The sequence below is a fragment of the Penicillium diatomitis genome (genome assembly GCF_028827545.1).
Source record: "Penicillium diatomitis strain IBT 30728 chromosome Unknown utg000012l_segment0_segment0, whole genome shotgun sequence".
NCBI lineage: Eukaryota > Fungi > Ascomycota > Eurotiomycetes > Eurotiales > Aspergillaceae > Penicillium > Penicillium diatomitis.
In genome coordinates, this window is record NW_026623184.1 from 1,415,476 (window position 1) to 1,430,644 (window position 15,169).

Below are 15,169 nucleotides of genomic sequence, written 5' to 3' on the forward strand. Positions count from 1 at the left end.
TCAAGACTTGTCTCTCCTCGTATGGCACAAGCATATCTAGGTAATCTCGAAGGAGGATATATTCCCAGATCGTGTAATATGGTCAGATTCGTGTGCTAGCGAGAAACCCAGGGGAACTGAAGACTGAAGGAGGTCGTCATCCGATTGTTCATCGACATGGCTTTACCTTTTGGCATCCTCGGTGATCTCGAACAAGGTTGCAGTGAAAAAAGAATTCTTCATGTTTTTGTCTCGTATAATGTAAGGTTCGTAGTGTTTCCAGTCTGAGGACGTTTCATGCTTCTGTTGCCCGAAGGAATATTGATACTGAAGATGAAATCCGGTGTACTTCTTACTCAGTGCTATATCAAGTTGCAATGGGGTAGGAACAGCATTTGCTTCGCTTATTGGGTCAAATGCATGGCGAAATTGCGGAGAAAGTGACCCACTTTGGACCGGTCCCTTCGTCGAAGACTAGAAAGAAGTAAGTACCTTCACCTTAATCAACGATCGCCGCTTGCGTGCTGTTTCCGGACAAGAGCCTCCTCATAGAAACAACCTCTCCGGACCTTGGACCCGTTGCCGACCAATGACCCTTCCACGTAGAACAGAGACGTTGCGCTCGCGTCCAGATGGACAATTTAAGATGTCGTGGCCTACATGACGTTGCAAACGATTTGAACTGAACCATCCCATTTCGCCGTGAGGGGTCCCGGACTCCTGATGGTCTTTCTCTGCCACAGAACCCCCCCTCTCATGCTTGGAGAGTCACCTCCTTGCTGAACCAACCGACACGTTCGGTCTATCGTGTCCTTTACGCAAGTGTGCTTTGTGTGACAGAGACCTCATCGCGGCGTTATGGCAGGCCTTATGGGAACAAGATTGGGGGCTTTTCGAGCTTACTTCTTCGGCTTCTTTGTCTGCACAGCAGGGTTCTTGTTCGGATACGATACGGGCATCGTGGGTAAGCATTCCTGCTCAACCTTGTTCTAGCACCAATGGATGCAATAATGCTCGAGAATCAAAGAGATTTTGGCATCTCGACAACTAACGCGACCGTTCTCTCCTTTTTATACAGGCGGTATTCTCACATTCGAGTCTTACCAAAATGACTTTCGATACACGGACAAGACGACCGTCAACGCGGTCATGGTCAGTCTGCAGAATGTGGGAGCCTTTCTCGCCGCGTTATGCGTCTTTCCCCTCTCGGAGCATTTCGGTCGTAAGAAGACCGTCCAGGTCGCCATGAGTGTCTTCTGCACTGGCGTCATCCTCCAAGTTGTCCCATCGCACTCTTTGGTCTGTTTCTACATCGGTCGCTTCGTGTCGGGTCTCGGTCTCGGCGCAGGCACGGCGGTGGTGCCGACCTATAATTCGGAAAATGCGCCCAAGGAGATCCGTGGGATGCTGGGCTCGGGCGTTCAATGGCTCTTTGCTCTCGGCGTGATGATTAGTTACTGGATAGATTATGCTGTTCAGCAGACTTTGCCCGTCTCATCAAAGCAGTGGCAGATCCCCGTGGGCTTACAGTTGATCCCAGCCACTTTTCTGGCTTTGGGACTGTTGACACAGCCGGAAAGTATACGCTGGTTAGCCAAAAAGGAGCGATACGAAGAGGCCTGGCAAAGCTTGGTATGGTTGAGAGCTAGCGACGGTAGGCAATCATTCAACCGATGGAACTGCTACGCTCCGCAGAATTGACTCATTCCAAGGACCCGAGGTCGAGGCCGAATTCAACGAGATTCGTGTTGGGCTGCAGGAAGAGCTTCGTGCGACGGAAGGCATGAGGAAACGCGAGCTTCTAGAGCCGGCAAATCGATATCGTCTAGCTCTCGCGGTGTTCGTCTTCTCTGGGCAACAATGCACCGGCATGACTGCACTTGCCTACTTTGGGCCTCAATTCTTTAAACTGTTGGTCGGGAATGACAGCAGTCGGTCTCTATTGATCACCGGCCTGTTCGGCGCAGAGAAGTTTGTCATGGTCGGCATCTACATCTTCTTCTTTTCGGAACGATGGGGCCGCAAGCCAACGTTGTGGATTTCAGCACTGCTAATGTCTGCGTGCTTCGTGATCGTGGCTGTGGTCAATAACACCACTCCAAAGCCCAAGCAAGAAATCACTTCGTCTGGAATCGCAACCGTGGCTATGATCTTCCTGACAAACTCAATCTACCAGTTCAGCTGGGGTCCCTTACCATGGCCTTATACCACAGAGGTACTATGTTCTCACTCTATATGAGATATCTCCTACCTTCGGTCATGACGTAATTCCCACGAGAACATGCCAAAGGTCGTCTGTGCTAATCATCTCAAGATAGATCTTCCCCTCACGAATCCGAGAAATCGGCTCCTCCGTCGCCGTCGCAACCCAATGGCTCTTTAACTTCCTCTTCTCTCTCGTAACACCCTACATGCAAGCGTCCTGGGGCAGCTACATATTCCTCTTCTACGCCGCTCTCGACGTGATCATTGCGATTCTCGTCTGGTTGTTCGTCAAGGAGACCAAAGGAAAGAGCCTGGAGGAAATGGAAAGCATTTTTAACAGCAGAGCTGCATTTGACGTTCTGATTGCACGACGTGAAGACCATGAGATCGGAGATAATTTCTCTGTGCTTGAGGTGCCGATCACAAACAAGAGCTCTCGGGGGTCGGGTTCGTTGATCGAGGATGTTTCTTGATTTTCATGTGTTCCAGGCTCTCGATGATTTCTCTGATCTCATTTGCTATGACTTGTGTATCGCCCTGAATAGACTTGCTACATGTTCAATGTCCGCGTAAGGTTGTCAACTTTTAATCCTTCAAAGTGCGAGAGACAACTCGCTGTGTCTGCGCTTGCTCGAAGCCAGCGATTGGAACGGTTCAATGAAGTCCCAATTCGACGGACTCAACCCGCAGACTCTACAAGGAACATCTGCACTAAATAGCTGGCCCTCTATTATTGTTTGCTGTGCGGAAGCGTCTAAAAAGTCAATCGGTCTGACAGATCTAGAGCGGGCTCGACGATAAGGAGATGAGAACAATCAGTGGGCACGTGAACCCGATGAATGGGCACGAGAGCATATTGAATCTGAAAGTCCACCTTACAGATGGCCTCCGAGGTATATTATTACAGATACAGATAAATCGAAGATTTCATCACACATTTCCCGCTCATCAATGCAATCCGCCTACAGGGCCTTCTTGCCGTTAGACTGGAGTTGCGATCCAACCACGTACCCAACGGCACGGGCAACGCCCTCGTGAACCGGGACCAGAGGCAAATAAGCGAGACGATACTTGGCCTTTTCGATAGAGAAATACCGGGTCATGCAGGAGAATCGCACCGTACGACGCGTCAAGCGCGGCGTCTTGCCAAACAGGCCCATGACTCCCTCGGCCAATCCGCCCACGACGTCCAGCAAACCTTCCGGCAGCGCCCACACCTGCTGCGGCTCGACAATACGATCAATCAGCGCCCACATTGAACGGGTCAAATCCCAAAAGTAGACGGGTGAGTCGTTGGTAATATTGAAGGCTTCGCCGTCCACGCGCTCGTGTTCCAGGGGCCCGCCCTGGCCGCTCTCGTACCGTGCGTAGGTCGCCAGTAACCGGTGGCCGGCGAGCATGTGCGCGTAGGCGATATTACCGACGTAGGTGAAATCGAAGAGGTTGTCGTTATCACCGAGCTGCATGTTCAGAACGGCCTGTGAGGCTTTGAATCCGTGATCGAGGATGTTGTGTGTCACGGTTGTGTCCTTTTCACCGAAAATGCCTGCTGGACGAACGGCGCAGGTCACCATTTCCGTGGGAGATTGACGGTTGTATTTCAGAACAATTTCTTCGGCGTCGGCCTGGGCGCGTGACACGGTTTCCAATTAGCGATCTTCAAAGTCGCAAGAAAGGCTTTTTGTGTGTGGGGTGCGTTTGCGCCATGCAGACAATGTGTACAGGACTGACCTTGGTCTCAGAGTAATACTCCATTTGCAGACGGCCTCGGACAAGCGGCCACTCCTCATTCACATTCTTCAAATCACTCTGCGTGTCGTGCACGACGGAGCTAGAGCTGGTATAGACAAATGCCTTGCACTTGCCGCCCCAGTTACCGTGCTCGCCGCCGGCAACCTGGAGAAGTGTCCGAGTACCCTCCACATTGACCTTGTAAAGAAGTTGTTTGCTGGCGCCGAGGACGGACGGAGTCGCGGTGTGGATGACGAGGTCCGGCTTCACGGCTTCAAACACCTTCATCATGGACTCGACGGAGGTGATATCGCCGTCATAATAAGTCGCGCCGGGCAGACGATTGTGTGTTGTACGAAGATCCACTACCGACACAGTAGCCTTGTATGCGGGGTATCTTGAGCCCAGGGTAGGGTATTCGAAACGAGCATCGTCTTTGGGCTTCGGGAGCTCGCTGCTAGGATCCGTCTCCGAGGGGAAGTTCAACAGATGATCGACAATGTGCCAGCCCAGGAAGCCACACCCGCCAACCACGAGCACGTTGCCCAATTCGAGGGTGCGTTTTTGGGTCGTCATGTTGACGGCTTGAAGTTTTTTTTTTTTTTGTTGCGAAGTTGATTAATTGATATTGAACGGGGAATGCGGAGCGGAAGAAAAGGGGTTTGTCCTTTTTTCCCTTTGGGATAAATCCCGTCAGCTTAAGCTCCCGCTCGAGCAGTCATCGGCCCCGGCACGTGCTTTCTTCACGACTCCACCGTTCGCACTCTCCACGATTTCCTTATCTATACACTCATAAGGCTTCAACTACCGATGGGCCATATGTACTATCGAGTCCTCTGTCGAAGCATTTGTGCTGCTTAGTTATCTACATGACATTGAAGTGGCATGGGCCGAGTGAACATCCGAAAAGAAGCGTTCGTTGTCATCTTGATGAATATCTGAATATTACAACTCCTGACCAAAGCCCACGCCCCCGAGGAAGTCAGTCAAACCATAACTCTTGTATGTGATAGATTCGGATATGGGCAGCTATCATGAGAAATAAAGTCATGGCATTCATCATTGTCTAGGTCAATACCTAGAAGGATATGTGTATTCAAGCAAAGAAACTGGTCGCTTCCTTTCCCCTCGCTAGCATTCCTTCGCCCACTTGTCTAGAACCCATTTTTCAGAGGATCTTTCTTGATGTGCCAAACGAGACATCCACAGTCCGTCGCTGCATCATCCAATAGTAGCTTCGACTGAGCGACGAAGATTGCGACGATACTGTCGCTTTTCCTCCGGGGTGCCCCAACAAAGTGCGCTCGCTGCCGGGTTGACGGTCATGAGAGGGTCACAGGGCGGGCTCTCTTCTTCAAGTGAGCGAATGATCCCATCGACGTGGTCACTCATACCTTCAGCCTCGAGAGGAAGGTAAAGTAGGAACTTCTGCGGTGTGACACGGACATGCTCAAGTGTGTCTTCGAGAAACACTCGCGGCTGCTCGGCGGGATGCTTAGGACTGATGTAGATCTTGGCTTTGATCACTCCGCCGTCGAACTGGGTCATGGGACGCCCGTGGTATGTGAGTTTCCACAAGAAAGGATTATCCTCGACGAGCTCAACCACAGCCATACCCTCCGAGCGGCGGCCAAGGGCGGAGGCGATGTTCTTGTACTGGGTACGCAGACTTGCAGCGAGTACCTCGCTGTTCGACGCTTCCTCAATTCCAAGTCGTGGCCAGTTGTGTGTCTCTGCAAGGATCTGATCTTCGAGGTTCTTCAATCGAGACTTGAGTTTTTCATAGTCCCAGTGGCCCGCCATGTCGTTGCCAGTGTACTCAAAGCGCAGCACCGGGAATGAGCCAGTGCTCCATTCCCGCCTGAGACAGCCTTTCTCGATCTCCATCTTGTAAGGCTCCAGGTACCAGAGAAATCTTCGCTTGAGCACATCAATAAACGGCCTTGGCAGGGGACGCTTCCTCTGCACTCTGGGGTAAGCGTTGAGAGACTTTTCGGGCAAAGGCAAGTCGCTGCCACCAAAGGCTTCTTCCAGCGGCCGAATGACAGCTAGTCGAAGGTTCTCGTGATGAACCTGTGGAAGTGGATTATCAGTGAACAATCATGCAAACTCTGACAGCCTGGCAAAGGCTCGTCTTGGATGTGAGGAAGTCAATTACCTTTGCGTTGTAGACCTCGCTTTCTCGGGTGTCCGCGCATTTCTCATTACCAGGCTCCAGGGTATACGGATTCTCGGCCAGTAGGCTTTGAATCGACCGGAGGACTGTCTCAAGGCCTTGTACCGGAGACCACTGCTCCTCTGGTCTACCAGGCCATGTACTGCCAAACATGTTCAGTATGGGTGAATGCAGCGTAGTGGTAGATGTTGAACCACCATGGGATAGTGGAAACGGTCCATGTGGAAGCCGAATGAGAGGTGATACTAACCCGAGAATCGACCTGTCAAATCGAGTTAGCGAACCATATCTCTTTGAATTGGGTGTGCGAGTCCTTCTTACAAGCAAACTTTGCCGGAGGCGTAAAGATTTGGACCAAATCGAGTGTGACCTCGATTCGTTGTTCGAAAGATGACACTGGGCGGCTTTGCAGGATAGTCTGGTGAAGTCAAGTCAGATCAATAGATAATAGAAACGATGGTCAGCTGAGTGGTGCTGACTGCGTGTGGAGTTTGTTTGTACTCACCAGGGGGAAATTTGATGTTGAACTGGGAGAGTGAAGTCAATCATCATCCAGTCAGCGGGCGTCACCAACTTCAGTCTCAATCAGGTCTTCAATTATGGAATGCTCACCTCATAGAATCCTAGAGCATAAGGAGTGTTTGGGGGACCCACGACCACTGCGTCCACCTCAAGCATGTTGCTTTCGTCGTAGGACACCATGATGCCTACGGAGATGTATCAGTCGTTGTCGACAATCAGACGGCCGATTTCACCTTGGTGTATACTTACCGATGTCCGCATGCTCATGTAACTGCTTCAGCTCCTGTAACTTTCATCAGCTTGTTGAACACGATCGAGTGATACAAAAGACTCTGGATTGCCTTACTTGCATCACACGAAGAGTGGCATGGTTGGCCATCTTTTCAGATTTGTGCGGTCGAAGGTAGGCCGGGCATCAACTTTCGAAGCACCAGTCTTCTAGTGAGTGTTGAAACCCTGACGACGTTGTGATGTTGTGAAGAGAGATGAAGGGAAGTTGAAAGATGAAGAAAGGATGAGGATGGAAGAAAAGTGAAGGTGGAAGGTTGGAGTGATTGTGACCGCGTCAGTTGTTTGTTGTTTGCTATTCTCGAGAGAGGGTTTGATAGGTTAGGGAGGGCTACCAGGTTAAAACGATCAAGTGGCTCGCGCTCCTGCCTCAATTGTTACAGGACTCATGGATGACCTCAGATTCAATAATGTCGACACCACTGAAGAGTTTCGTATAGTTGAATATTCTTTGAAGAAGAGTAATTTCCAGTGTAATATTCTTTCTTATCTTCGCAACTCCTTTGTTCTAAGACCTCTTTTGACGGGTTGGTGAACGAGATGAAATTCATGCCGACCTAGTAATTCCTGGATTTTTCGAGCCATGGTTTGCCGAATCTAGAGATTTTTGAGATCTGACTTCGTGTGTCTATGTGGAAAGACATGGGACACGGGCATGCCTGGGTAATTAATTCTTAGAAGGAGTTCCGAAGCCTCACAAGGGTAAACGGGTACTGGAAACATACTCTATGGGATACACTTGATTTGCGGTGGTCACGGGCGGTGGAGCAGCTCCCTCCTGCGCCCGTCCCGTGACCTCCAGCTTATAAGTCACGTGCTCAGAAGTGATAGATCAATAATTTTCGGTACCTGCGATCATACAGTAGTAGTACTTAGGGTCGCATGTTGATTAGTCAGTGGAATTAGGATGAGGAGTCTCGAAATTGCTTTCTTCGTGCTTGTGATTATGCTCTGGTAACATCAAATTTAAGCTCGTTGCCCGCTTTGCTCAGGTATACCTACCTGGGATACACCCGCCCACGGACCAGGCTAGTTACACGTCCGGGCACCCGCCACAAAAGATATATCGCAGCCTCCGGGTGGAAAGAACGCTGGGGCTCCGTAGGTAAAAATCTGCCTTGTTCAAGGTCGGGTTAGGTTGAGGTAACTCCATCCATGCAATAGAATCCTAGTTCCACCGACGACGATTGGTTCAGGAAGGCTACTCTTCATGTCGTACCTTTAGCAACTTTCCCAAGGTACTACCAAGGTATCAAGATACTTCTCCACCTAAGCAACCTATCCAGGACCAAATCCATTCTGATCTAGAGAAGACACGGGTGCGGTCAGATAACGAAAAGATAGGTGAAGATAGCATTTTGACTCATGTTATGGCGGCAAGAATATCAGATCAAGGCGACTACTGTTCCCTGGTCAAGGGGAGGTTTACTGTGTGTTTTGCTAGGTGTGGATGGGTAACCTCATGCATTGCATCAAGTAAGGTAACATATATAGATTGCGAGGTCGCGTTGACAATCACTTGCGTGCCAAGTGTGCCACTGGCCGATGGAAGCGGGCGGCTCGAGCACCTGGGTTGGAGCTCACGAGCCCCAAGATCCATGGCTATCCATCCCCATTGACGACAGGTCTCAAGGATTGGTGTACAGGGTTTGGTCTTGGTCAATAGGTCACGTGTTTGTCTGATCTCAGTGAGTCTGAAAGATGAACCTTCATATCCAGCGCTGACAATCATGCCCAAGTGTCGCTCTCAATCATCTGATGTTCCTGCTCCCCAGTAGCTCCGTGAATGCAAATCAGAGGCGGTGTACAAAGGCGTGCAGACACGTGACTCATGTCAACATCAATCCAAACTTGCCCATCCGCTGCCATTCCTGGCTGGGGAGAAGATGAATGGCTCTGCGGGAGATCATGAAGTAGCCACCGTGACAATAGTCAATTACCTAGATTTGACAATGTGAGTGGACTGACTGGCTGGCAGAGCATTCAGTCCCTCATCCCAGCAAGCGCATTCACCCATAATCATATAGATCGATTTGATCCCTCCAGGCAGTCACTCACAGTCGCAGCAAAGTAGATGTGGGCCTGTTCGGTGTTCCTGTTTCCCCCCTTGGGTCGGGCCTTGTTGCGGGTGGACCAAGACACTTGTGTACATGATGGTTTCATGGCTACTAACTCATACAGGTAGTGAGTAGTCACTTCTGGGACTACGATACTCGGGTTGCGACCTGTTTTGGGAGGGGAAAACCTAGACTGCAATTGTCTCACTATCTACGTAAATCTGCTGGTCGAGTAGGGACAGTCATACCCCCGGTCCAGGAGCAAGTCAAGACAAATGGGACGTCGATTCACAGCTCCACGGCTCGATGCCCCAGTCTTCTGGCCCGCTCAGGTTAGGGGCAGAATTAGAGTCAGCCTGAAAGTCCGACTCAATTGAGCATCGGGGGCTAAGTATAGGCCCAAAACCACAGCAAACCCACTCCATACCAGACCAGGCCAAACCCTTCTCCATCTTCATTCCTCCAGGAACGCCCCCTCCGCCCACCTCCAACCCATCGTCAACTCCCCCCCCCCCCCCCCCTCTCCTTCCTTTCTGGAGCCTCTGTGTGTCAATACCCGTTGTGTTGGACATCCCTCACCACCATCCGTTTGTATTCTGTCGACTCATGCTCCGCTTCATCCTATGATTGTGACGCTAGCCGCCTGTGTTGGCTTGTATTCGAAGCTCCCAGCCTCCGTCCCTCTCTGCTCGATCACCACCACCCCCGCGTGGTGGTCCGCACCACTACGCGCGTAGTCGTTCCTCCAACTCACCTCCAGTCATCTGTGTCCCTCCCCCCGCGATCCAGACAGTCGGTCGCGCTCTCTGTCCTTTCCTCGGTTCAAGTCCACCCTCTCCCTGCCTTGTTCCCGCGTCCTCTTCCACTGGATGGAGACGAAGTAAGTCGGCGTTCCTCCACCCCCCAAACACGGAATCAATGGTCGCTGTGGAACAGACCAACCTCAGAACCCATCATGATCGGAGACTTTGACTGACTTTCTGGTTGCGATGTCGAACCAGAGCGTGCTAAATACACTTCCCCACGCCATTGCCATATCGACATATTGCGGCACTGACGAGAGACACAAATCCACGTCCAATCATTCAATCCCCCCCCCCCCTCTCAACGCCGCCCCCGTTCGCTCCTTGTCTCTTCCTCTCTTCCGTTCCTCTGCACTGCTCCGACGACCGCGCAATAGCCGTTTTCACGTCGCTCGGGAACAATGTCCTCTGGCGGGCTGCCAGCCAGCTTAGTCGCGGGCAAACCGACTCCCACCATCAACACCTCCGGCTATGGCAACAACTTTCAAAAGAATACACCCACGTCCCCGGAAGACAACTTGATCCCATTCGACTCTCCCTCTACCCGAGTGGCGGGTAATCACAGCCCATTGACGCCAGACGACCGCTCTCCACGGGGCCTCGAGCCCGAACCACAGCCTCTGCGCGATCGCTCGAACGCAAGAGATCGGTCACGAACCACTGCACGACCACACAACAAGTCCCCGGGCTCGTCCCGTCTCTGCCAAAAGTGTCATGAGCCATTGACGGGGCAATTTGTGCGCGCCCTTGGTGGTACTTTTCATCTGGAGTGTTTCAAGTGCGAGGTGGGTAGCCGTTCTTCTAGTGTTTCGACCATGGTCTCCTGTCGGCATGCAGGAGTTGCCGTCCTGCCATGTTCGGCGCGCGACTGACAAATTCTTCTCAACAGGACTGCGGGGAAATTGTGGCATCCAAGTTCTTCCCGGTGGACTCTGAAGATGGATCGTGCCAATTTCCTCTGTGTGAAACGGATTATTTCCGGCGATTGAATTTACTCTGTCATGACTGTGGTGGCGCCCTTCGCGGCTCCTATATTACGGCTCTGGACCGCAAATATCATATCGAGCATTTCACCTGCTCCGTCTGTCCCACGGTGTTTGGGGCTCAAGACTCCTACTATGAACACGAAGGACAAGTTTACTGCCACTTTCACTATTCGACTCAATTCGCCCAACGCTGCCACGGATGTCATACCGCTATATTGAAGCAGTTTGTTGAGATCTTCCGTAACGGACAAAACCAACACTGGCACCCCGAGTGCTATATGATTCACAAGTTTTGGAATGTGCGATTATCCCCCACGGGCCAAACGTGGGAACCGCCCCCGGTTGACGCGGACGCAACCCCAGAAGAGCGGGAAAATATCCGCAAAGAGGAGGATTTAATGGAGGAAAAGGTCTACAATATCTGGAGCACTCTCTCATCATTTGAGGAGTCGTCAGCCGCCTGCATTTCGGATATGCTTCTCCATGTGAGCAATGGCGCCTATCTGAACGGAGTCATCGTCGCAAAGCGCTTCATCGTTCATGTCGAGATTCTCTTCGTGGCGGTCGATGAATTGGCAGGATTTATCAAATCTCACGCGGTCAAGGGTAAGTCGGGGTTTCCACTTGCCGAGAGGCGAGAAGCCAACGTATCCCACCAAAAGAACGTCCACTGACCTTGTCCTTAGAATTGTCCTACGGCCGAGAGGCTAAATTGCTTTGCAAGAAAATCGTCGCGTTCTTTGCCTTGCTTTCCAAGACTCAAGAGACCGGAGTCCGCAAATTGGGCGTCACTCAGGAGCTGCTCTCGTTGGTCACGGGACTAGCTCATTATCTGAAACTCCTGATCCGCATTGGTCTCCAGGGCGCCCTCAAGCTGGAGCGAGAGAAGTCAGCCTCGGACGGCCTGCATAACTTCTTAGGTCATCTTGCAGATCAAGAAACGATCATGCTGACCGAGGAAGAGCACGCCACGGCTGATCTGGATGCCGGCGTTGAAGGTCTTGCCGACCAACTTTCGGACTGCTGCGCCATGTGCCAAGAGCCCATTGATGATGAGTGTATCCGTCACGGGGAACATCGCTGGCACATGAAGCCCCCTCACTTGACGTGTTCGTCGTGTGAGAAGGATCTGACTGTTGATCTGTCGGACGCTCTCTGGAACGAGAGTCTGAACTTTGCCTATTGCTCGGCTTGTGCGAACCATCATAACTTTGGTGGTGATGTTCAAGATGGATTTATTCGAGTCACCAAATTACAGCAATATGTGTTCCTCCTGAGAGTGGCTCTCGCTCGACTTTTGGAAGTGCTTCGCGCTGGAGGTACACTTCCTGCATCAAGTGGTAAGAGTTTGCAAGCCTTGCCTCTCACGCTTCCCTCGCGTATCTGCTAATTCTCAAACCTTGAACTACAGAGCCTCTGGACCACGAGGATCATGAGGCGCAAGACGGATTCCCTGGGCAAAGTAGCGGGCGTCATGCGCAGGGAAATGCTCGTAGTCGACCCGAAGAATCCTCTCTCGAGCAGACAGTTGGGGAAATGCGCCGCCTCCGCTCGTTGCGGAATGAACGCACGTTGTCCACGACATACAAGAAAGCTCGCGCATCTCGAATCATCGATGGTCCTGAAGGGCGGAGTGTCCGTCCAGGATCCCCGGGTAATGATGGTGGCGATCCACGGGGGCCCGACTTTCAGATAGTCGAGGAGCGAGATGCCAACGGGGACACCGTCAAAGATCTGACCTTTGGCGCCCAAGATGCGCTGACCCTGGATGACATCCCACGCATTGTTGCAGCCGAGCAAGCCAAAGAGCAGCGACCGAACGCTTATCGACACGCAGGTACTAAGCTGGTGGGAACGATGGATGGAATGCCTACCTATAAGCCTGGCCATGCCCGGGAGATGTCAAGAAATCAGCTCGATGCACTTGCCGAGTCGGCTGCACGCACTAAGCGTTATTTCTCCGAGCTAACAGCGTTGGAATACTTCATTGTGCGTCATGTGGCAGTTTTGTCCATGGAACCTCTGTTGGAGGGACAGTTCACAATGGAAGAGTTGCTTTCTCTCATCGAGTCTAGGAAGCCCACCATCTGGAACATTTTCGGACGGGCTTTCAAGGATGAGAAGAAGAAGGGCAAGAAAAAGGGAGTGTTCGGCGTGTCGCTCGATTATCTAGTTGAAAAAGAGGGCACCGAGTCTGGACACGGTGTTGGACCCGGTGCGTTGAGGATCCCTGCCCTGGTGGATGACGCCATATCCGCGATGCGACAGATGGACATGTCAGTTGAGGGAGTGTTCCGCAAGAACGGCAATATTCGCAGGCTCAAAGAGCTGGCAGAATTGATTGATACCAAGTACGACCAAGTGGACATGTCCAAGGAGGGCCCCGTGCAAATAGCAGCGCTTCTGAAGAAATTCTTACGAGAGATGCCTGATCCCTTGATGACATTCAAACTGCACCGCCTGTTTGTTGCGTCCCAAAGTAAGTGTGCCATGGGAGAGAGATCGGCCGTCATTTGACAATGTGGACGCTGACCTTTCAATTTTGCAGAATTATCCGATCCTGAGAAGCAAAAGAGAGTTTTGCATCTCGCCTGTTGTCTTTTGCCGAAAGCTCATCGCGACACCATGGAGGTCTTATTTACATTCCTCAACTGGACATCTTCATTCTCGCACATTGATGAGGAATCCGGCAGCAAGATGGACATTCATAACCTGGCGACGGTCATGACGCCAAACATCCTTTACCCCAATACTAAAAACGGCACAGTAGACGAAAGTTTCTTGGCCATCGAGGCGGTGAACTCCCTTATCACATACAACGATACCATGTGTGAGGTAAGTAACGATCCTTAGGTGTATTTCCGTCAGCACTTTACGAGAGAGTTGTCATTCGTTGGCGTAACTTTTATTGACACCCATTTTCTTGCAGATTCCGGATGATCTTCAGGCAGTTCTGAGCGATACCACGCTGTTCAAGGAAAATACTGAAGTGACGACGAAAGATATCTTAAAACGTTATGGCGACATTGCCAGAGGTAGCTTGTCATCGAAACCTGATAATGGGTTCGACGCCTTCACGATCAACAACCACCGTAACCAGAGCACACCGACTGCGGCACGTATTGAGACTGATCCGTCTCAGGACACTGCTTGGCAAATGCAAAGCTCTGTCCGCCATGTCGCTGGACCTGGCAATCATTCCCAGTCCGCGAATGCTCAGCCTCAAGCTGGATTTGACTTTGCGCCCCCGCCTGCGGCCTATCACCGAGATCGGAGCCACAGCAATGGCAGCCAGGGCCACCAAGATGCACAGAATCCGCAGCATACTCAGCAAGGTCTACCCTATCGTCCTCGAGCTGGGCCGGGAGCCATGGGTGTTACGGGGTAACGCCTAGATCTGGTCCTCTTCCTTTGATTCTGCATTTCTTCACGGAGCTCTATTTGGCAGGCCATGCTTGGGGGCCCAACATTTGCAAATCACAACCTAAACATGATGCAGTCTGTGACTGCCGAGACCCGTTCAGTTTTCTTATCTACTCCGAAGAAGGGTTGAGCGTTGCTGTATTCTCATTTGAATTGCATTCTTCATGATCGTTTTCTGTCAACGATCATCCTCATTTCCTCTTGCCGCCAATTCTGGCCGGCTTAGCTTCCGCTTTTCTCCATACTTTCAATTCTTCGTCTGCACACAAACCGCCGGTCCTCTGAGCGCGCTCTTGTGTTTTTGCGCATAGCTTGTTGCGAGCGAGGCAGCGTTTCACCTAATTTTGAGGGGCCATCATTTCTTTTTACCAAATACTTCCCGGGCATCATGGCCTCTTCATTTCCTCTGTTCAGTTCCTTCTCTTTCACTGTTTTGCTCGACCATACCCCGTCAAGGTTGATCTGAAATCTTTCTTCAGATTACAAATTCTACCTTTCTTGCTGTTATTTTCATCGCTGGAACAAACTTCCCCTGTGATCATTCTGGTCGTCCTGCTCTGCCCAATCTAAGGAGGAAGAATCTCCCTTTGCACTTGAGCCAAGCTTCCCGGATTCATCTAGCTCTCATCATCGCTGCGATTGCTGTTCAAGACTTTTCCTGGCCCACGCTCTTCTTTCCACTGCCAGTGCTCTTTGCATTCACCTCCTGGAGTCCTCATTCCATTGACTGTTTGTTGTTATACGTTGAAGTGTTATACGTTGAAGTTGGTGTGCCTTGGCTTGAGTACATTTCGACGAGACTTTTGCTGAACTCTCGGACTCGAAGACGTCTGGTTATGTCCGCATTGCATGACCCTTGTTATCCTTTGGCATCTATCTTATCTGCTCGCTTCGTTTAGCTCTGGAAGACGAACCCAATGTTCGCTACTGCTGTATCATCCGTATCGCGTGTACTTGCTTGATTGATAACTACTGTAGATCGATCAGCAACAAAAAATG

The 15,169-nt window shown here is 51.2% G+C and overlaps 4 protein-coding genes across 4 annotated transcripts; 2 read left to right on the top strand and 2 right to left on the bottom strand.

Moving 5' to 3' along the window:
• Positions 1 to 837: 837 nt before the first annotated feature.
• N7539_008379 (uncharacterized protein) lies at positions 838 to 2,657 on the top strand (the record flags this gene model as incomplete). The annotated part of the gene is made up of 4 exons (XM_056937979.1): positions 838 to 943; positions 1,058 to 1,633; positions 1,692 to 2,194; positions 2,298 to 2,657. The coding sequence occupies 4 exons, from the start codon at positions 838 to 840 to the stop codon at positions 2,655 to 2,657; spliced, it is 1,545 nt and encodes a 514-aa protein (XP_056787071.1).
• Positions 2,658 to 3,146: 489 nt separating this feature from the next.
• Positions 3,147 to 4,491, bottom strand: N7539_008380 (C-3 sterol dehydrogenase/C-4 decarboxylase; the record flags this gene model as incomplete). The annotated part of the gene is made up of 2 exons (XM_056937980.1): positions 3,147 to 3,809; positions 3,916 to 4,491. 2 exons carry the CDS (start codon positions 4,489 to 4,491, stop codon positions 3,147 to 3,149), a joined length of 1,239 nt encoding a protein of 412 aa, XP_056787072.1.
• Positions 4,492 to 5,136: 645 nt separating this feature from the next.
• On the bottom strand, positions 5,137 to 6,992 carry N7539_008381 (ubiquitin-conjugating enzyme E2; the record flags this gene model as incomplete). Its single annotated transcript, XM_056937981.1, has 8 exons — positions 5,137 to 5,988; positions 6,074 to 6,233; positions 6,342 to 6,353; positions 6,413 to 6,509; positions 6,597 to 6,618; positions 6,704 to 6,798; positions 6,863 to 6,896; positions 6,960 to 6,992. 8 exons carry the CDS (start codon positions 6,990 to 6,992, stop codon positions 5,137 to 5,139), a joined length of 1,305 nt encoding a protein of 434 aa, XP_056787073.1.
• Positions 6,993 to 10,162: 3,170 nt separating this feature from the next.
• On the top strand, positions 10,163 to 14,135 carry N7539_008382 (GTPase-activating protein LRG1; the record flags this gene model as incomplete). The annotated part of the gene is made up of 6 exons (XM_056937982.1): positions 10,163 to 10,546; positions 10,651 to 11,353; positions 11,434 to 12,087; positions 12,159 to 13,226; positions 13,296 to 13,582; positions 13,677 to 14,135. The coding sequence occupies 6 exons, from the start codon at positions 10,163 to 10,165 to the stop codon at positions 14,133 to 14,135; spliced, it is 3,555 nt and encodes a 1,184-aa protein (XP_056787074.1).
• Between the last annotated feature and the right edge of the window lie 1,034 nt (positions 14,136 to 15,169).